This window comes from Argiope bruennichi, chromosome 8 (genome assembly GCF_947563725.1).
Source record: "Argiope bruennichi chromosome 8, qqArgBrue1.1, whole genome shotgun sequence".
In the NCBI taxonomy this organism is placed as follows: domain Eukaryota; kingdom Metazoa; phylum Arthropoda; class Arachnida; order Araneae; family Araneidae; genus Argiope; species Argiope bruennichi.
This window is the reverse complement of record NC_079158.1, coordinates 55,451,489-55,474,420: the sequence shown is the minus strand read 5'-3', so window position 1 is coordinate 55,474,420 and position 22,932 is coordinate 55,451,489. Positions and strand designations below refer to the sequence as shown.

At 29.7% G+C, this 22,932-nt stretch overlaps 2 protein-coding genes and 2 non-coding genes across 4 annotated transcripts in view; 3 read left to right on the top strand and 1 right to left on the bottom strand.

Moving 5' to 3' along the window:
* The window catches only part of LOC129980557 (neurogenic locus Notch protein-like), a 60,001-nt gene extending 57,519 nt beyond the window's left edge, over window positions 1–2,482 (top strand). The window contains exon 24 of the mRNA XM_056090908.1: window positions 11–2,482. Within this exon, the coding sequence (XP_055946883.1) occupies window positions 11–1,392 (1,382 nt within the window). The 3' untranslated portion in view covers window positions 1,393–2,482. The remainder of the gene's footprint in view (window positions 1–10) is intronic.
* A 5,729-nt stretch (window positions 2,483–8,211) lies between these two features.
* Trnaf-gaa (transfer RNA phenylalanine (anticodon GAA)) lies at window positions 8,212–8,284 on the top strand. Its single transcript has one exon. It is a non-coding gene; the product is annotated as a tRNA-Phe (tRNA).
* Window positions 8,285–8,294: 10 nt separating this feature from the next.
* Trnad-guc (transfer RNA aspartic acid (anticodon GUC)) lies at window positions 8,295–8,366 on the top strand. The gene has a single exon. It is a non-coding gene; the product is annotated as a tRNA-Asp (tRNA).
* Window positions 8,367–10,130: 1,764 nt separating this feature from the next.
* Window positions 10,131–22,588, bottom strand: LOC129981355 (uncharacterized). Its single transcript, XM_056092177.1, has 7 exons — window positions 21,957–22,588; window positions 21,042–21,125; window positions 19,675–19,825; window positions 18,054–18,169; window positions 13,628–15,001; window positions 10,460–10,701; window positions 10,131–10,223 (listed from the first exon to the last, which is right to left on the bottom strand). The coding sequence occupies exons 1-7, from the start codon at window positions 22,107–22,109 to the stop codon at window positions 10,205–10,207; spliced, it is 2,139 nt and encodes a 712-aa protein (XP_055948152.1). The 5' UTR covers window positions 22,110–22,588; the 3' UTR covers window positions 10,131–10,204.
* Window positions 22,589–22,932: the final 344 nt, after the last annotated feature.

The following is a 22,932-nucleotide window of genomic DNA, read 5'->3' as shown; positions in this document are numbered from 1 at the left end:
TCATTTTTAGGAAAAACTGCTCTTCATTGGGCTGCTGCAGTTAATAATGTTGAAGCAGTACAGGTACTTCTGGCTCATGGTGCTAATCGTGATGCACAAGATCTGAAGGAAGAAACTCCTCTCTTCCTAGCAGCAAGAGAAGGCAGTTTTGAAGCTTGTAAAATGCTTTTGGAACATTGTGCAAACCGTGACATAACTGATCATATGGACAGGTTACCAAGAGATGTTGCTTTAGAACGCATGCATACAGACATTGTTCGATTGCTTGATGACTATATGCCAGCTAGCCCACAGATAAATATGTCAGCTAACGGCCCCATGGGTTCTCCAGGATTAATGGCTCCTGGTAATATGCTTGGGTCCACAAAATCGGTAAAGCAGAAAAAGCGGCCAAAATTGAATACCATTGCTGGTCTTCCGATGAAAGACGGTGATATGATGATTCCTGATGTTGGTGTTAGGCGAAAAGCATCAGTGAAGAAGAGAAAAGAGCCTCCACCAATGCTCATCCAAGGTATTGATGGTTCTGTCACTTTGTCTCCAGTAAACTCCTTGGAATCTCCACGAGCAACTTCTTATCTTGAAGGCACACCACCTCCTTTGGAAGCCTTGTACAATGGTCACTTGGGTATGTCTCACCCCAATCTGGTAAATGTTGACAACTGCATGACAAACAAGCAGCCTCCTTCTTATGAAGATTGTATCAACGCTGCTGCTCATATTTATGATGTAATGGGTATGGAAGCTTTAAACATGGGACTTGGTCATAATTTTGGCAATAATGGTACCCAGTCATCACAACAGCAGCAACAACAGCAACAAAAAGGGATGAAGGCCAATCATCCCAGACAGAATTCCATTCCTGTCCCTACCTCTCTAGCTTACACCATGTCAGCCTCACTGAACAAGCAGAGGCCTTCTCTGCCAACCTCTCCAACCCATATGGCTGCAATGAGAGCAGCTCACCACCAAAAGAATGCTCAAATGCAATCTCACAATTCAAATAATACCTACGATTACCCACCTATGACAGACCTTCATTGTATGCTCACACAACCAAAGACTTCAGTTGCCAATTCTTCTAATAACTTGAATGTTTCATATTCTCAACCATACCATTACCCCACACCACCATCACAGCATAGCCAGAATGAGGCCACACCTCAGCATTATCTTCTGGGACCTGAAACTTATTTGACCCCTTCTCCAGAGTCACCTGGACAATGGTCAAGCTCTTCACCCCATTCTGCACAATCGGACTGGTCAGAGGGCATATCAAGCCCAATGGGACCTACAAATGTGCATCCATCATTATCTGTCAGTGACCAACAGAAATCTCAAACGCAACAAGTACAGCAATCACATCTGGGACCAGAGGCAGTTTTCATTTAGAGAAGACATTATGAACTACAGAAAGTGCTGTACATATTTATTACTTCATTTATTATCAATTCATTGCATGTACTTGTTTAAAAAGTTGTAAATAATGAAAAAATTAAGAATATATGGTATATGAATGACTGTAGCATGCAAGGTTTGATAGATGTGATGAATATTTACATCCGTGAAAGGTTTACACACAAATATTCATTTGTATCACTGTCATTTTTTAATATATTTGTCATCATAAGATCTGTAATTTTCATCTTCATGTTGTATAATATCTGTAAAAATTGAGACATCTTTCAATTTAATGTCATATTAAAACATATGATTGTATAATCAAGTAGATTTTTTAGAATGTAAATACATTTTGTATTTGTAAGAAAGCTGCACTATGCAGGTCATACAGTACATTGTAAATTTTGTAATGTTTTATATACAACATATTGATATTGCTCATTAATTGTTTTTAGTGTTGTATTTATTTGAGTAGGACTAGAACTTAGATTCTGAAATTTTATAGAATCAGTTTAAAAACATTACAATGAATTTTAATTAATTTTTAAAGAAGTATTTTGTTTTGGAAAAGATAATGTCTATTAGACAGCTAAGGATGTATAAAAGGCTGTTAAGAATTAAACTATCAGTTTTTGTCCCCAAACTTGCAAGACTATATGTCACTATCATCAATGATATTTTCATATTTTGCATTTTATGAACTAGTTATCTGGCTTTGCACAGAACTGTGAAAATATTTTAGCTTAGAAGTCATTGATTGTTAGAGAACTATATGAAATGAGAATTTTTGTAAAATCTTAAAATACCTAAATATATGCCTTTAAAGCATTCAAAATTCCTTTTACAACTAAGAGGAAAATGAATAACAACAATGAAGTTTTAATAATAAATTGTTAAGGACCATGCATTCCAAGTATGCATACATTATTACTTTTTTATATGAAGTGACCAATTTTAAGAAATACATCTGATGTTTTAAACTTCCATTTTAATCATGTGTCTGTGAACAGTTTTTATTGAGTAATGTCATTGTATTTTACTACTTGATATAGTATTTTAATAAAAAATTTCTGTATATTGATGTTTGTAGTTTAGTGTTTTATTTAAGCATTACTGAATAAACACAATGTTTTTGGCTGGATTAAGATTTGAAAAATTCATTATGACCACTTACAATTAAAGAAGCAATTATATCCATGTATCAGCAGTCTGTTCTATAGAGCATTTTGAATGTTTTTTTTTTTTTTTTTTTGATCATGTATATTAAGGATGTAATACTAAATTGGGAACATAAAGATAATAAATGAAAAAAAAAAAGCAGAGATAATAAATACAGAAAAAGTTAGGAGTTATAAGTAAAATCAAAATTTATAAGACAGCAACTTACATTATCTGTAATTATCATGAAATATTGTCAGCTTCCATTCTCCAATTCAAACTAGGAATCCATTTGCACTTTCTGTTCTGGAAGGAATGATTCATTTGCTGTTTTGAAATAATTTTTTTTTTTTAATATTTTCTTTTATAGAACAATTCTGGTTCTTCCAAGAACTTAATTTTTAAAAATTTTCAGCAATATAATAGATTTAGTCAAAATTGTATTTAAAATTATTTATGTATACTTAAGTCTTATGGAATAACATTACACAGATAAAAAACAATTATATCAGCACAAAAACCTTCTTTTGAATTTTCTTGATTGTAATTTTTTTTTTTTTTTTTTTTGTAAGATAGACATTTTACTTTTATCACATTAATATTTATAGGCAGTTATGTTGTCGCATTTAATTATATTCTCTGTAAATTACGACATGCAAGATTTGGAAAAAAAAAAATCCCTAAGTGCTCTACAGGGCAAACTGTAGAACTTAGAGCTATAAATCTGATAGATAGTCATTCCTTTGGTAATAGATGCCCCATTAAGAAAAAAAAAAAAAAAATCGGATTAAAATTAAGACTTAATTCTAACTTTTTTTTTTCGTAATAATTTCTTGTTACTGTGCAACAATCATTATATATCCTACGAAAATTTAAAAATTTTCATTACACTTACTTTAATGCAAAACTTTCGTTCAGTTAGGTTTTTAAACACTTTTTTTTTCTCTAATTTTAATAATTTTTTAAATATATTGTTCCGTATATTTTACAGTTATACATTTATTTGTATAATTAATTAATACATATATGCACATTATTACTGTTGTATAATAAAGAATAAGCTTTTATATTTAATATGAAAGGCGGACATATCGAGCTTGCAAAGATATTTCAGATTACAGGTTCAAATCCCCCCCTTTTTTTTTCTTAAATTTAATGACAAGAAAAAAGGTATGGATTAAAAAAAAAAAAAAAAAATTGAAATCTCTAAAAGGCTGACTTCAAATAAAGTCAAAATTGGATGAGTATGAACCTTTTCCACTCGAAATGTACACTCGATGGCGAAGTAAAACACTATTGTTTGATGACAGGTTTGTCCCAATATAATAAGAATTGCTTTTGTTAGAATTGAAACTGAAATTCTTTTATTGTTTCAATGATACAACTGCTCCATCACTTCAACATTAAATTTAAATAAAATTTCTCCTTTTACATAGAGAAACAAGAAAAGTTTAATTTATATACTTTATTTTTAAGAAGACATCGTCGCATGGAAAGATATGATGTGTAAGAAATTCATAGGATAGTGGTAAGTATGTGTGTTGGCACTCTATAGGTTAAACTATTAAATTTCTCAAATATATATTTTGGGGATAGAAATTTACACACCGAAAAGTTTTAGTTTTTTTTTTTTTTAATTTATTAAAAATAAACAAATCTTTTGGAGCTCTTTTTGCAATAATTTCCGAAAAATATTGCAGCAGAAAAAGGATTTTTACATCATTTTAAAATTCTAAATTTATGTTTACAATTAACATATTTTTCCTATTTAAAATAATTTTTGGAAATTAATTTAAAGTATAATTATGCATTTCAATAATACTTAATCTGTTCAAACACGTTATATGCGCATGAATAAATTAACTTTTAACATACTAGCTTAGTTTATATTTAATAAATAGAGAAGAAAAAAAATCAGTAATTAAGCTTTATTTTTACTTATATTAAAAATGAATGGGCGTTAGCGCTCTACAGTTTAGACAGTTGGATTTCATTTTGAGTTGTCAAACTTGTGAAAATGTGCAACTCAGATGTATTTTTGAAAGTTTAACTTATTAAAAATTGAGAAATTTTGCCTTTTTTCGGAGAAGTTTCAAAAATATTGCAACTTAAAAATAGTTTTTGCACCATTTTTTAATGTTGTAAACATCTAAATTAAATTTCTATTTTTAATAAATTTTCTAACAATATTTTAAGCATATTTTCTAACAAAATAAAAATATTTAACCTGGTAGCATAAAAAAAAAATTATTTTTATCAATATGTCATCGTGCTGACAAAAGCTCAAATTAAAATATTAAAAGTTAATTCTCACTGCAAGTTAAACCTAGAAAAGTATGATTTTTAGCACGTGACTATATACAATTAAATAAATGCGAAACATATTTTCTAGAAAAATAACTGCAACAAAAAGGTTTCTGTGTCTCTTAAAATATCTGTATTATTAATTCAATAATTCTATGTTAAGGCAAACATGGTTTAATATACTCAGGATATTCCTGTTAATCAGTGCTCAATAGCCAATTTCTAAACCATATGTAATATGCATCTAATAAGAAAAATGTTATGTTTTACTTCGTTTCAGTCAATAAATGTCCTAGGAAATTGCAGAAATTTTTAATAATAATTATAATATTTAATTTTTTTAAATTTTGATATTTATATTTAATAATTATAAAATTTTAAATAATTAGTTATATAATTCTTCGGTCCTAAACATCATATTTAATAAAATGTGGCTTAAGACACTTAACATTTTAAATAAAGAGAAAGTTCCATTTTTTTTTTTTTGCAACTGAAACTGATTAATTAGGAAAATTTGGGTATCATTATTTTATTTTAAAACGCGCAAATTTAGAGCACTTCTCTTTGATCATCCGGAAAATGATAAGTCAATCAGCACTTGGGAGTTTCCTCAAATTTTATTGGCCTAGAATAAAGATATTCCTCATATTTTGGTCGCTGAAGCTAAAAACGTATTTTATTTATTTATTTAAAAGTTGGAGAGTCAAGAATATTTTACTGAATATAGTTCATATGCCAGATGGATTGTATAGAATTCAAACTTCATAATTTTTTTCAGGAATACATTTATTGTCTGAAACTATTTACGTTCATTTAAATCCTTTGAAAGTAAAATTGAATAATAATGAATCAACTAAATTTTTATTGAATAGTCTTTTGGGAAATTCCATAAATATATTATATTTAAAATAATAAGAGTTATATGACTATCTGAAAAATATGTTGCTGAAAAAGCCATTAATGGAAAGTTCCATAAAATATTACTTTCAATATTATAGTCCCTGGGGAACTAACTGGTCACTAAAGGCGGCTAGTACATTTCTACATTATGGGCATCGGAGGATATATCACCATAAAAACCAGCAGTGCAGGTATTTACGTATCGTACATCTGTAGCATTTTATTAAATCCCAGTTTTTATTCGGTAGTGTAAAGGTTATTGAAGACTTTTGACCAGAAATTTATACCAAACATATCTGTTAATGCTTTCAAGGTTTTATAGTAATTTTTCCCAAACATCGTGGATATTTTTTTTAATAAAAATTATTTTCAACCACTTCCGTTTCAAATTACCATTTATTAGTATAAAAAACAGTAAAGATATTTCATGTATTCATCATTCAATCATTCACGTATCAAATGTATTTGAATTAGTCTGATAAAATTTAATATGTAGTCTTTATGTCAAATTCGTAGATTTATATCAAATATTGAGCAATATCCATTATCTATCCGGCTTTCGAATATAAATTAACATGATAATAACAAAAGGAAGGAAATTAGATGGATATAATTTGGTACACAGATTTAACATCTAAAGTGTTAGGAACCAAATCCGTCAAAAGAATGACTTTTTGTCGGTCTGCACTAACACAAACATTTAAATGCGATTAACTCAAAAATGCAATGACAAATATATAAAAATTGATATGTAATTTTTTTATGACATTTATCGTTTCCTATCAAATTTTGGTTTTAATCGTATGGAAACAACACATCTAAAACATAAATTCGATTTTCGGATGTCTACTTTTGAATGCCAGGGTTTAATCGGCAAAAAAAAAAAAAAAAAAAATCTATAAGGATTATATTATAGATTCAGTAAAAATACTAAATTAACTTCAAAGATCAATGTTTCCAAACTATTGTTCGCCACTGCCGTACAAGGTATTCGTGATCTTACCCGATACACAATTTTATGTGGGAGAGAGTACTTTTATTTGAAAGTATGCGAGAAAGTTTTAGAAAGACCACACCCATTGGTACTTTATTTAAATCCGAATATCGTTTATTTTCTGAAAAAAATATTTTATCGGAGTAAAAACCTATGTATCATTGCTTCCTAAAATTTATTTTAATCAGAATCAGATTTAAGTATATTGCGACTTTAGGCAATGCAAATAATAATGCTATTTATATACATATAAGACAGTAAATTTTATTTCACTTTATAACGATCTATTTCAGGTAAATATTTTTTTAAAATTAACTTTGGATATGTATTTGTTTTTATTTATCAATTGATTCTAGAAACTCTTGGCGTTTGTACATAACATTACTAAAGCAAATGTTTGGTTAAAAAAATATTCCACTAACTGCGTAAATATAGTGAAAATAATATTGTGATCAATTATACTTGATAAAATCAATTGAACTGATCTGGCGTCTGATCAATTTATACTTGATAAATATTAATATCATTCTAATATTACATAATTCATAGAATTTGTATTTTTTTACAAAATTCTATGGCAAGTTTTAGGTGGCAAAATTTTTTAATTACTTGCGGTCCCTTGCCAACATAGCCATCTAAGAAAGCTGCTTATTTGAAAATCACCCATTACTTGTCACAAATAGCATTTAGTTTCATCAGTAATTTTGCCTTTCTATTTATTATACATGGTCAATACTTAATAATTGCTTACTTTCTTTGTTTGTGAGGATCAAATGAAATTCAATTTTCCACCATTTCAATGTTTATAACGGGATAAATTTTTAAGAGGTTTTGATAGCGGAAAAGTATGTCAAGTAACCATTGCTATACAAAGAAAATTAGAAATTTCACATTATCGCTTCACAAATGCACTCGTGGCGCCATCTGTATGTTGTATCCATAGCACCCAAAAGAAATAACACGCAATAATCCGTGTTTTAAAATTCAATTAATTACCATATTTCATTTTTATAAAATGTAACTGTTGTTTTATTAAAATAGTTTGAAGTCTGACAGATTTTAGTCGAAATAATAACACGCCTCTTTCCTAATCAAAAATAAAGTTAATCTGTTTCTTAAGTTTTTCACGCAGTTAATCAGAAAAAAAATATGATAAACAATTTTTAGGAAAACTTCTTGGAAAAAATATTGCAAAAATTTAAAAATAAAAAAAAATATCAGAAAAAGGATTTTGAGAAGAACAATTGAAAGTCAGGATGAAAATTGAATCCCATTACAGACTACTAAAAGCGAATATAAAATGTGTATCAGTTGAAAAAAATTATCGTAGAAAAAAAAAATTACTGTCGGCATTTGATTCAACGAGAATAACTTTATAAAATTTTCAAAAATTTATTTCAAAATATTTCATAGTTGCCCTTGTACTTGTTCTCAATCTTCACAAAATAGAACGTGCCGAAATAGCTCAGTTGGGAGAGCGTTAGACTGAAGATCTAAAGGTCCCTGGTTCGATCCCGGGTTTCGGCAAGCGTCCTTATCCTCGGTAGTATAGTGGTCAGTATCCCCGCCTGTCACGCGGGAGACCGGGGTTCGATTCCCCGCCGGGGAGGATTTTTTTTTTCCATTTTATAATTTATTTCTTTATTCTATCAACATTATTTTAAAAATATATCTATCTAGTGCACAGCAAAACGCTGAACAAATTCTATAATCTCAAATGCATAGAATAAAGGATCTGCCATTTTAGAAATCTATTACTGTCACTGGGAGGGGGGTTGGAATGGCCTGATGACGAACGACTTCTGCGTGAATTCGTGATAATAAATAAATGAACATGAAAAATGGCAGACATAAAAAACGTTCAATTGAAAAATTCGAATAAAAGAATTGATTGATACTTTTTTGAGCAATTTGATAGGTACTTAAAATCGTGCTTATATGGAAGAAATACCAAGTAATACGCGAAGGAAAGGGGTAGAGGGAATTAAAGGATGTTAGCCCAAACTTAATAGCATGATAATGTTTTAGACATAATATTGCCCGTCTATAATTTTAAAATTTGCTTTTAATTATGTAGCAGAGATAATGAGAACTTGTAAAAAATTCATTTAATATAATCTCAACGCGTATGAGTTAAATCCAGGAATTAAGATAATGAAAAGTATTGTTGTATAAAATTGTTGACCATTTAAAATAGTTTGAAAAATTCAATAAAAATACAGAAAGAAAAATTCGGAAATAAAATTAATATTACGGATTTTTTTTTTTTTTTTTTTTTGAATTTAAAAGATGTGAAAAAATGGTTTACGAAAATGAACTACAGAGGATAAAACGGCGCTTTGTCCCAGTTAAATTTCGTTTTATCTAATGACCATCGTGTTAAAAAAATGGTGTTAAAATTTTGAAAATTACGAATCAAATTTTGTAACTGTAGTTCCAATGGTCTGAAATTGTTGAACGTTTCGAAGATTTGTTTCATTATACTCTTATTAATTTGTAATATTGCTTTTCTGCACAATAAGTTTCTTAGTAAGAAAGGTAGTTTAGTTGAATGGAACAAGTCAGTGACCCTTGGCGATAAAAATGAAAAGCCCAAATATATTCAAGATTCTTGGCGATATACCGTTTGACTTGAGACTTTGTGTTTGTTTCTCTATCCTGGGAATTAGAAAGAATTAAGAAACAAAGTTGAAAAGCAAGACAGTCGTGTGGAGAGAGAGTTGAGATGAACTCAAGCGAACGGTGGGGTAAAATCTTAGTGCTGTTGGCTCTGTTTAATAGCGATTTTCTACTTGTGTTGTTTACAACGAATGGTGCTCTTTGTATGGTTCGACTGTATTTTTTTCTCTCTTGTTTTTCGTATTTTTGTAAAGAATAAAGCGTCTTTGTTACTGAAACTATTGGAATTTTCACCTCACACCTACCGGACTAATTTTCGATTTTCCGTAATAATATACTTTATAATTTACAGACATTACCTCATAATTAAGACATGCAAATATGTCAATCTATAAACATTATCATATTAACAAAAAGATGAAAAAGACAATGTAATATTTTTACCTTTACAACAGATATTCAATAATGCGCAACAGAATCCTAATTTTGAATAGTGCGGATCATTTTACGTGCATGACGCGAGAATGAATAGACCGCATTTAGATTTTATTTTTGTGTCTTCTGTGAATGTCAGATGAAAAATTTACTATAAATACCATGCATGTTTGGAGACGCTTTGAATATATCATAATTTAAAATGATTGTTTAATGAATTTTTATTGTTTCCACAAAGAATATAAATATATTTATACATATGCTTCATTAAAGACATGTAAAATGTATGAAAAATATTCAAAAAGAAAAAATACTTGGATTGGCAAATTATAAACAGAATTTTCATGTTTTCAGCTGTTTTTCCCACTCTGTATTGATTATGTCGGTCACTATCTATTCCGACGCCTCTATACTGAAGAAATAAATGCATTTTAAAAATAGGAACATTATTTTCTTATATTCATTGCTAAAATAATATTTTCAAAACAAAAATATTCCAATGATAACAGTCAAGTTTTTTTTATTTATAAAAGAGACTTAGAATCTAAGAAGGATTTTTAAGGAAAAGTTTATTTAAAAGAATAAAATATTGGCACTATTTAACATATGGCATGTCGAGTTAAAATGATGTTAACAAACTGTACTCACTGCACAACATCCAGTTTTCTTGGGGATGGGAAATTTAGGAATTTCTTCTTCGGTGTGTAATAAGGACTGTTTGTCTCAGAACTTGATATGTTTGGCTTGAAGCATTCCGAATTTGACAAATGAGTGCTTTCGAAGATGGCAGAATCGTATCCAGAGGTGTGAGCAGGTGATGGCGGAATTTTATCGTCAGGTGACATTTCACAAACAGTCACATCATTGACGGCTTTATGCTTTTGATTCCCCTTTGAAAAGAAACGAAAAATACTAAAGCTTTAGCACACTTGTTGGCAAGACTACAAAAAGAATCAAAAAGCTTTTTAAAAATGTTATTGCTGCAGTATTTCTACTGAAAATAATAAGGAATGTGTGTGTGTGTGAATGTTGCTGATCTACAGATAAATGATCTAATTTATTTTAAAATGTTCCAAATATACTTTAGAAAGTGGAAATTTACACAAAGGAGTTAATTGTTTTTAATTAGAATGTGGACTAATTAACAATCAAGCAAGGGCTCTGTATTTTTCCGGTATTATTTTTCTGATAATTTTCGAAATTTGTGCTGCATTACAGTAATTTTTACAATTTAAAATATAAATATATATTTTCAAAAACATCAATTCAAATGCCTCACAATTCTTTCGTCTGTGTTTTGCAGATATTGAAATTATTTTTATATGTTGTTTGAAATAATGAAAAATATTGCAGCAATGAAATTTATTTCGCTTTCATTGTTTATTAAGTACAGCACCAATCACAAGTTTCTCTTACATTGTTGGATCAAAATTTATCTTCCTTTGGATCCTTTGGTAATCCTTTTTGCTTTGTTGATCTTGCTTATTAGGAATTTTTTTAAATCTTGATTTTGCATTTGAATAGTCAGAAAGTTTAATTGAGCGTAAAAGTAGGCTTAATCGTTGCTAAATGAATACTCGCTGTGACTTGCCTACAGAAATTGATATTCATATCTTTCAAAACAATTATTTTGCAAAAATGATTTTGGTATTATCTTAAAACTAAATTTATCTTTTCAACTCTATCCATTACATTTCCTTCAACTTTCCACTTAATTTTATTAATAATTTAAAATTCAATTTGATGCACTAGCTTTAATAATGTTTTTAAATATTGCAACAGAATTCGAACTCATCTATCAAAACATTGAACCGTGTGTTTTTGCCAATCATTAACTCTGCAGCAGGATTTTCATTTCCGCTTTATTTCGTACTATGCAATTTTAATTTGCACTAAACGAATTGAATTAAATTAATGCTTTTCAGTCGCATCAAATAAAGTGAAAAAATATATATAAACATTCCGTATTAATCACTTAACAGACTGAAAAACAAATAACGTAGGCGAACAAACTGATCTCCAAAGATAGTTAATTCCTTACCAACTAGCCAATTGCCATACGCCGTTAATAAGCTAATATTTCTTTAATGTTTATGCTTTGTAAATTGGTAACCTATATAGTCGTAGCAAATTGGTGAGATGTTACTTTCTTATTGTATACATATTTCTGATAGCCAGTGATTTTTCATGAGTCGGTTTCATAAAAAAACCTAATACAATTGTTCAGTTAAATGCTGAATTTCCTTTTATAAATCTTGTTAATTTGAAATGATTTCTTTTGAATTGCTTAATTCAAAATTTTTTGAAAACAATTCTTTGCCACTTTTTATTTAGCAGCATAGCTACTTATAATTCTCTCTTCCGGCGATAGCGAAGACCCAGGATATACCATTCCACTTTTTCTAATTTATATCATGAAAATATTAATAAAGTAATCCATCACAAAGATTTCTTTAAGGCGATTATACTTTGAAGAGGCACTCGGATGCAGCTACAAATTATGTAACAATTGGCAGCATTTTCTTTAGACAAAAATATGCCTTAAACACTTTCACGACTATTGTAATTAAGTTTTAACTGTGACCGCTTGACCTCATTGTTAACATTAGCAACATTTTTTTGATGTGCTGAATTCCAGAAGAATAAAAAAATCTGTTATTCTTTATTTGAGGATAGCAGTATTTGCTACTAAAAATCCAAATTTATTTATATGAATAATAATAATAATTTACTTTGCTAATATATAGTTTTTTTTCACCTTCGAGCCTTGAAAAATTCTTCAAAGCCCCGAGAGTTATTCATAGAATAGCTAAACAATTTTTTAATTAAAACAAATTTCGACCGGAAAAATCATATTGGTTGGAACTTCTAAGCATTCAAATATTTCTTGGAATGAAAAGGCGAATTGTCTCGCAAAACCGGTCACGGAGGCGAACCCATACTATGAGTGTATTGATATTGAAGATATAATCTCTTATTATTAAAAAGTCTCGCTTCAAAATATGCACCAAATTTGTCAAAAATACCATAAGCCAAGAAATTCTAGGCAATATTCCAACCATTATATCCCTTTTTACATGTCTTAAAAATGGAAAAGAATATATAATAATATTTCTAATTAATGATCATTAACGCAGCTTTACTGAATAAATTTTAACTTTATAATAAACCTGTCTGTCTCATCAATCACAAAAAAATGACATTGTATATATTTTCGTGCACTATTTGAAGTAATCGTAGATCAAACCTTTGGAACAAATTCAGTCTCATTCTCCAAGAAATTTCATCTCTTAAAATATTTTTCATAAGTGTTATCACCAAATTTTTTTTCCTTTTACTGAAGTTTTTTTTTTATATCTATTTAATGAGATTCTCTGGCATTAGGGGATGGCGGCATTTACTGCTAAAAATCCATCCCAATTTATCTATTTCCATAAAAATGATGTCCTGTTAATGGATCGCTATGACGATATTTTAGTCTGTTAGATTTCGAAATCATGAGAATACGAAAATATTCATAGTTTGTAATGTTGGCCCAGTTTAAAAATAATATCCGGTGGACAAATTACGGTTTTGAACGATTTTTCTCCAAGTCTGGTATTTTTATTTTAACTCTAAAAGCCATTTTCTTGTTTCCATCTGTGGTGGAGGACTTTTGGCAAGTTTTTTGGGTGATTGGCACAATTTTATTGTACCCGGGGAGAAACCAGACATTGATTTTAAAGCGATAACCTTTTTTAATTATTTCTCTCAATTAACATATAACAATTACTTTCAAGGAAAGATTGATGAAGAAAATTGCAAAAATGTACTCACCTTATCAGTTTGAATGTGATGATGATCGTCTCGATTCTTTGGTTTGAGATCACCATGAAATGAAGAAAAACTAAGTTCGCTTCTACCAGACAAATTATCTATCGCCATTATAGTTGATTCTTTTTGTTTTCGCTTCAAGGGATTTTTCTTAATACTGGAAACTACAGGGATGGGTACTGGAATCAATTTGGAATGGAACCGAGTACGAGGTAAGGAATTAACATGAACTTTCACAACTTCCCCAGCTAATGCATTTGATTGGGGTTCATCAATGAAAGAATCATCTAATTCAGTATTAGAATCCATCTGCGAAATAACAGGTTGTGTGCTGGCGACAAGTGATATGTCTTTTTCTTCTATAGATTTATAGGATTCATTTTGATCAATTACAGAATCAGTTTGAATATCCGAGATATCAAGTTGAGAAATCTTTGATGAATTTGGATCAGCGGTAGACGTTCTGTAAACTTTTCTGTTGACGGAATCATTACCTTTTGGTTGTGATGCATCTGAATTGTTCAAATGCTTGAAAGTGGAGGCTCTCTGAAATGTTGCATTTTTGTTACGTGTAGTTTCAATTGAAGCATCGCAAGAGGGAACATCGCCTACATAGTGAACAACTGGCGAGTTTGGAAAATTTCCATCATCAACCAGGTCTTGACCTTTGGGATCCACATGCATTTCTGCTTTCACTTCAGATACTACAGAAGATGTCAAATTGTTTTTGCTAGCCATTCTAGCACGAGCTCGAGGAATATAAATTTCTGGCGAAACAAGTTTATGAAGATTTTGCGCATTTATATCATCCTCGAGAAATTTAGTTTTCTGAAAGGCTGGATGTTCCATTAGCAGCATTCTTTTTTTCTTGCGATGCTGTTTTGAATTTTCGAAATGCCGATGCATCTTTTTAAATTCTGCGTAGCTCAGAGAGCTGACATTTTTGTCTCCTGCTTTGTTACGATCTGAATGAAATGGGCTATCGAATTCAAGATGGCTCCGAGAAGTATGTGGAGAATATTTTAAATACTTCCCATCATCAATGAAAGATACACGACTTAAATCACGTCGAATACTTTCCGGGGTGTTTTTGACGTGCTCGCCGCATTCACAAGTTAATTCTTGTTGGACCCTGTTATGACGAAGCATGTCTAATCTATGGGATTCTCTTCGTGATGAAGTGTTCAAAAACTCAATAGAACGAACGGAATTTGACCACAATTTGGCATCAGTCAAGCTGAAGGATTCGTCATCTGAGGAAGATGAAAGCGATTTGAATGATAATTCTTTGCGCAAAGTTTTTGAGTCCTTTTTGGTAGGACTTGGTTTTTCTTTGAAAACCCAATTATAATCACTAAAGCTATTCTTTTTTAAAATCTGTAAAATAAAAAGCAGGAATGTATTATGGTTGGAGATATAATAGAAAACAATAGCATTTAAAATCATCCTGTAGCGGTTACATAACTCTACTACCTTTTCTTTTGATACAACAGATGGCGTTACTTTATTGACATGAAGGTATATTCCCCATCATTTTTCTTGTGGATCATTATTAGATTGTATTCTAAGTGTCGTGCATTTTCCTGTTCGTGTTTGTTTTGTCTTGTGAAATGTGGAACTTAGAAGATAATTAAATAACTGTTCCTAAAACTCGTCTATTATTTCCATCTACCTCATAAGAAGTTATAAAGAGTCGCGTCCCTCAGCATCTATTAATAAGAAAGAAAATGGCTTCTGTTGCCTCTCTATAGGCGAGATTATTTGAGTTAGAACTAACAAATTAGGTGAAATAAACTTTCGAAAATGGGGAGGTAGAAAGATTTTTTCGAAAATTTTAATTAAAAATCAAGCGAGATGTTGGCATTTTCCCTCGATAACTTAAAATATTACTCCGCAAAAATAGTTTTTACACCATTTTAATATTTAAATAAAATTCATTGTAGTAATACAAATTTAGTTATCGTATATTTTCCTGAAATGTAACTTTTAAAATTATTTTTTAAAGATAATTTTCAATAATATTTTTCAACGTTAAGATAAAATTCGAGAAATTGTTATTTTTTTTCAAGTTATTTTTTTTAAATTGTTGAACATTAAAGAATAAAGAATATACATTATCTGCTCTGATTACTTGTGGAATAATATCGCAAAACATAAAATGCAGCAAGAATACAAATTACATGAAAAGTTATGTTCTTAATAATGCTATGATGCCAAATAATTTGATTTCATTAGAAAAGTTCATGTACACCATACATAGAACAGATGCAAGATTCCGTCTATCACAGCTTGATATTTAAAAATGCTTTGTTTGAAGAATCATGAACATAAAGTTATGAATAAGAAATTTAAATAAAACCAAGCACAACCACTAATCCAGATGAACAGCTGCCAAAAGCGATTACTGGGAAATGAACTGAATTTAAAAGCAAATAAAAATTCAAAATTTTTAAAAAATACTAAAAGTTATGGAATATTAAGTCACATGCAGTTCTAAGAAATATAAATCACATAAAAATCTTTTTTTTAAATTAAATATTACGAGGAAATTTAATAATAGCTCTTCAGTGTGCTAATATTCACTTAAGTAAACATTGGATAAGTCTTTTCGATTAATGCTACTGAAGAACTTGGAACTATTGAGAAGGACATAAAATAACTTAGTTCTCTGATGTAACGATATCTACAAAAAGCACTGTCTAGCCGGGGCCTCCGAGAACTACGAGAGCAATTAAAGCAGTCTTCTCGGAGGCCCCGGTCTAGCAGTGGTATAGCTGCAGGGGGAAATGGTGAGGAAGAAGATTTAACTAGTTAACTATTTTTGACGAGTATACTCGTCAGGGAAAAAGTACATTTTACATTATGATGAGTTTATTCGTCAGGAGTAATAAGTAATGACAATTTGCAGTTTGAATAACTATTTTAGTAAAAAACGTATTCGTAAATTTCAAATTGTTTTAAATATTTTGAGGCCAAATCGAAATCAAAGGAAAAGATTATTATGCATTGTACCATGCTTTGCTCAATAACCATTCTCTAACAGCAAATTAAAATAATAAATTAATTTTATATGTTTCTTCTCGTTCATGTGCAAAAAAAAAAAAAAAAAAAAAAAAAATGTATGTCTGATTAAGTAAATAAACAAATGTTATTATTGAAATAAAAAAAAAAAAAAGTCATTTCATTACAACATAATTTCATATTACACATACTCTGTGACTGATGAGTATACTTGCCGTCGCTAAATTTTTGCGATACAATTTAGATACGCATTTTACGAAGAGGTCGAAACGATTAACTGGTTAAATGCTCTGAAGTCCAATTTTAGGGAGAGCCGTGCAGACAGATCATTAATGCTTATAAGTTACTTTTCAAAGTCAGATATGAGGAGGAGGTAGAAAATAACAAATGATCAAAACGATGATTGTCTTGGCTTGTTTTTATATAATGAAATTTTTTGAGAAGTCTTAAAAAAATAAGTCGAGCAATTACATATCTAAATAGCATGAAATGGTTAAAAAGTCTAATACTTTGGACCTCTGAACCAAAGCATTGTAGCACATTAATGTTTTAGTCTTAATTTTTCTGTCCCTTGTTGTTTGTCTCGATTGCATCAGCTTTAGTATTCTGTGCGTAAGGGTTTTTGCATGGTTCAAGTTACGGAAAGAGTGCCAGTCTAGAAACATTATATTAATAAGAAAGGAAATGAAAATTCTTGTTTGTAATTAATGTCCAAGGTAAATTTCTTTTCAATCAAATTAATATTGGCAAAAGCGCGAGAGGATTTGATGAAACAATGAAATTAGTTTGAATTTAATTAAGACAATAAAAATCATTACTTATAAACTGTGCTTAAAATTAATAGTAAAAGACTTAGAAAAAAGAACTTTACGAAATAGTGAAAAAAAAAATGCGTAAAAATGCTTTTTCTGCAATAATATATTTCTATGTCATTAAAGAAAAACGTTAACGTTTTAAATAATTTTAAATTTAAGCAAAATCAAATTAAATTTTTGAAAATACCTTTTTAAAGAGTACCTAGTATCTAAGAAGTAACTAAAGGCTAAATTTGGTAGCTCCAGGGATAATGATTTACTCTATAGAGCTATCATTGGTCTATATACATGATATGCAACGACTTTTACCTTCTCGTGTACGAAGCATGAAAAAAGTATTGTAATCGTCAAAAAATCGAATTCAGAATTCTGAAAAATATCCAGATTTTAGATCTTCCTGAGTTTGAAAAACGCATTTTTGAAAAGTGCCCGTCTGTGACAAAAATAACTAAAAAATTTTTTGAGCTAATTGGATGAAATTTGGTGTATGTCTCTTCTTGCATCAAGTAATTACATATCAGCCTAAACACATTAACCCGCTAAAATAATTCTCAATCATAAAAACTATCTCATAAAGGAATTGAAAAGCTTACACTTTTTATTTCGGGGGTCTTCGATCCTTTGTCGCTTACCCGGAACCACATCCCTGAGAGAAAGACGAAAGCAACAACTACAGATACGATGGGAGAGCAGACAGAAGTAGCATAGGCTGCAAATACACACAAAAAATCTATATTAAACTCACATACCAATATTAATTGTAGCAATAACTCTATACGCATAATTTTAGGTGGTTAGAATTAAATTATTCTTAATTAGAACAAAACTGAATTTTTCTCGAGACACCAAAAGGATATCAATTTTTTTTAAATGAAGTGAAAGTTCCTGCTATTCATTTTGGCTGTCCAAAACTAGCTTTGGTAAAAAAAAGAAATTCGTGCGTTTTTAGCTGTTTATAGGAAAATTCATCATCTAGATAAGATAGGGGGGAAAGTGAGAGACATTTTTTATTAGTCTTTCATTTATCTTATGTGAACACAATATAGTGCATTTTATATATAGCTTCATCATACAGTATATGGTATGAACTTTGGATTTTTTTCCATTTGCCATTAATGGTCAAAATTTGATACCGATTTTTTCTTTTGAAATCGAAACACCGCACCAGATTTATTTATCTTGAATACTGTGTTTTTTGTTTTTGTTTTCACGCAAACGGATATGCTAACAGATGATAGACTATTATGGATTTACTAATATGTGTCTAATCGCAAGATTAGACAAATATTTACAGTTTTATGTCAAAATCATATTCTAAAATTCGCACATATGATTTGTTACATTTTTTAATAATCTCGTTCAAACACGCACGGACAGTCAGATCGACAGACAATCAACACATTGACGAGATTGGTACAAAATTTGAGAGTTGGATATAGAATTTTAATTATAAAATTGTATTTTAGTAAAATTTTATTTCTATCTCGTTATGCTATTGAGTTATTATGTTCATGTACATGAGGTTAGATATATATAAATTTCTTGTAAAGAGATTTAATTTAAATTTTGAACAGAATTCTTAGCTTTTCGTATAATGACGGTATCAGAATTCACATAAGTTATCGCGTCCGCAGACGCAAAAACATTTACAATTCCAAGAATATTTTTCTTTTTCGTTTTAGGGAAAATATGAATTGAGGTGATTCTTGAATAAAAGTGTATTTTAAATGATATTTTGTATATACCGAAACAAAGAAATTGATTCTTAGAAAATAACTTGCATATTATTAATGATTTATTAAGAAAAAGCAATTTCTATAGAAAAACTCAAAAATTAAGAAATACAAAAAGAAAGACTATTAATTTTGGGAAAAGGCTCTTATTAATAAAAAGTACACCATAAAGATCTAATTCTATTTTTCTTTGTAATTTAAAAAAAAAAAAATAACCTAGCAAAAATAAATTAAATTTTCTTTGCAAAATTTCAGCGATGCATTGCATCCTTTCGCGTGAATCTTTTTGCTACCAAATGATCTTTTTTTAATTTTAAATAATCGAATTTTTAATATTTTCAATACAAAAAAAGTTACAAAGCCATAAATATCCATGTATTTTCGCTCTGATGTTGGTGCTAATAGAAGTTCTATGTAAAAATATGCACTCACACAAAAAATTACATACAAGTTAAATACAAAAACTTTATAAAATACTTACAGTAAGCAAGAATTTCACTAGCAGATGAATATTTGCCATCGTTCTCTAACTGAATCGAAAGCAGAGCATTTCCTTCGCCAAGAATCAAAATAATTGCTGTTGTGGAGTTTATAATGATAGCTGAAGCCACTAGAGATGCAAGGATATTGCGCTGAAACAAAATATATTGATTTTCAAATAAAAGAAGGCTTTAAGGTTATTTCAATGCAAGTTTCATTAATGCTTATGACAAAACCCCCAAAAATATACGCAATCAATTGGTAGTTGAGGTCATCATGCAGAGTTTTAATATAAATATTGGCATTAATAATGCATTTCTTATTTAAATCAACAAGTGTGATTCCTCCAAAACTTTCTCGTATATTTATTAATAATTGCTTTAATGCAATAATTATTTTAATGCAAGTTTCATTAATGCCTATGACAAAAATCCCAAAATATATGCACTCAATTGGTAGTTGATGTCATCATGTAGAGTTTTAATATAAATATTGGCATTAATAATGCATTTCTTATTTAAATCAACAAGTGTGATTCCTCCAAAACTTTCCCGTATATTTATTAATAATTGCATCTGGGTGTTATTAATCGCATGCTATTTGAGAACAATAGTTACCAAAGAGCCTGTTATTATGCGAATTTTGCGATTATTTGCTTGCTTGTCGTTATTACACAAGCCCTAGAACAACAAATGGGCATTTGGGACTTTCCCCCTCATTTGATTGAAATAAAAATTTTATACACAACTATAATTGCTTCAAAATATCAAATTTCATGAATTTGCGCTTTTAAGGTACCTCGTTTACACGCTTGTGAAAGTACAGTCAATCGTCTGACAGATTGGGTTTCAATTATAAAAGGTATTTACAATTTAGATATTAAATCTGTGTATCAATCCATGTTGTTATCATATTAACTTATATTCATACAGACAGACTTTTCTGAATAGATTTCGTTGAAAATAAATAAGAAATCCTCATTTTTGGTGTAAAGACAATATACTAAATTTTATCCTTCTAGTACAATGAGTTTTCTTGTTCAGATAAACAAAATTCCAAAAACATGTTTCTCGGATTCAATGAAATCTAAAATGTGGAAATTCATTAAAATCTCTACTTCGATTTTTCTTCTTTTTATGATTGCGATATTCCCTCTTTGTATACTTCATATATGAGAGAGTAAAATTGTCTAAATGCACTTTATTTCATTTTCGATCTTGGAAAACAAGAAATGATGTATTACAAAACACTTTATGTTTGCATAATTCAAATCAGGCACAAATTGACATTTATGGAAGAAAAACAGAAAATAAGAATGATAAATAAACGATAACCAATTGAAATATGTTATTTTTTTAAAAAACTTACTCTAACAATATGCCTGAATGACGTCCTTTGAACATCCTTCCAAACACTGGCAGACACACCGAGCAAAACACCGACAGCGAAATTCTAGAAATTATATACAATCAACTAGGATTTAATTTTTGATTAGCACAAAACATAACATAGGCATAATTATGATGAATGAAATTCATCTATGAATTTGACAAAGTTTTCAAAAGCATCAGTATAATTTATCATCCTTTTCCTTCGTTTATCATAGTTGTTTATTCTTCGTCAATGAGTTTGTTCACGATCATATCCTTTTCTATGAATTTTATTTTATTTGTAGCTTTTTATGTATAAAACTGCAGGAATCAATTCAAGGGATATCACAAAGAGAAAAAGGAAGAATCTTCACATGTCATTCGTCCATTCGCAGTATTATAAGTATTTCGGATAATAAAACAAGAATAAAAGGTAACAGAATGTTTAAAGTATTTCCTATCTTCCGGATTTTTAAACTATCTTTACAATCGAATCAAATATTTTTCTATACACAGAACATAAAGCCATTGAACACAACAGAAAATCATTGAAGCAAATTTTTGAACCAAGAAACATTGTAGCTCATCATGTCGGACAATATTAACAAATAGAACAAAATCTTTTTAACAGACCAAAATGCCAAATACTTTATGACATTAATATTCTTTACCGTCTGTTGATATTCTATACAAGCTACTATTAAATAAATCAATTACTATATCCAAACATTTTACATTTATATCCCGAAAAGGTTTAGATTCAAAAAAATTTTTTTTTGAGCAATACATCCTTATAAATCTGCACTTAGAAAAATTAGAAACACCAGTAATCTTTTATATTTTAAGCATTCTTTGCTGGGTATTTTATATATTCTAACAATAAAAAAAAAAATTATTTTTGAACTTTACTTACCGAAGCAGCAGTCCAAAAATCAGGGCCTGACAAGAGATACACATATTTTGATTTTAAAAGAATGAGACCAGCGATGAACTGTACAACACCAATTGATACGAAAACAACAGCTGTGGCTAGGCGACCACAAGGTCTAGGACATGGATGCGGCATTTCACTATGCTGTTCCAATGTATTAACTGTTAAAATTAGTTAAATTAAAGGAAGAATTTCATAAACAAACCGCTCCGAACACTCGGTACTAGTATCCCGCCATTTAAGAAAGTAAACCATTGCCATGCTACACTCTTTAATACAATAAACCTATATCTGCCACTAGCTAATAAATATCTCTAATAATATGCTAGTTGGAATAGTATTCAAAATGGCTTCAGTTATCTTATTCGCACAGTGGCAAGTGAAGTTTTCAGCAATCAAAACTTGAGGACCCAGGTTCAAATGTCAAACAAATTTTCTAAGTTCTACCACAGCTTGAGTGGAATTTTTCTTGTTTAGAAACTTTTAAATCATTTCAACTTAAAAAAAAAAAAAAAGATTTTCTTTGTAATCCAGTGTCTATACATAAGCATCGTTCAATTCATGTTTAGCTGACACTTTTAGGTTGCCAATGGACGTTGAACCGAAGCAACACAATTGCCAACAGATCAGCATCCAGAAAAACTTGAACGGAATACAACACATACACAAGAGGATAAGCTCGAAATTGAATTTAGGCGGCTGCTAATTATGCATGTGTAGCAAAAAAAATTGTTGAAGAAGTGTTCTAAACATTAGTTTTGGCTAACTTCTGTTTTCTGGTAAAGCTACAGGAATATTATGAATCTGATTTCCATGTCTTATCAGTTAAGGATATAAGAATTATGATCTCATCTTACAATGGTTTATTAAATTCTAGTGGAAATGGATTCGAATTGGATATTTCGCTTTGGTCCGAATCGTGATTTTGTACTAATACAGTGACGATTAAAAGAAACCA

Excerpts from the sequence above, each read along its gene's own strand:
- LOC129981355 (XM_056092177.1), bottom strand. The coding sequence starts at position 22,109 with ATGCCGCATCCATGTCCTAGACCTTGTGGTCGCCTAGCCACAGCTGTT. Across the intron at positions 18,170-19,674 it reads TAGTGAAATTCTTGCTTACT|CCTATGCTACTTCTGTCTGC; the intron begins GTAAGTATTTTA and ends GTGTATTTGCAG. Across the intron at positions 10,702-13,627 it reads ATCACATTCAAACTGATAAG|GGGAATCAAAAGCATAAAGC; the intron begins GTGAGTACATTT and ends TTCTTTTCAAAG.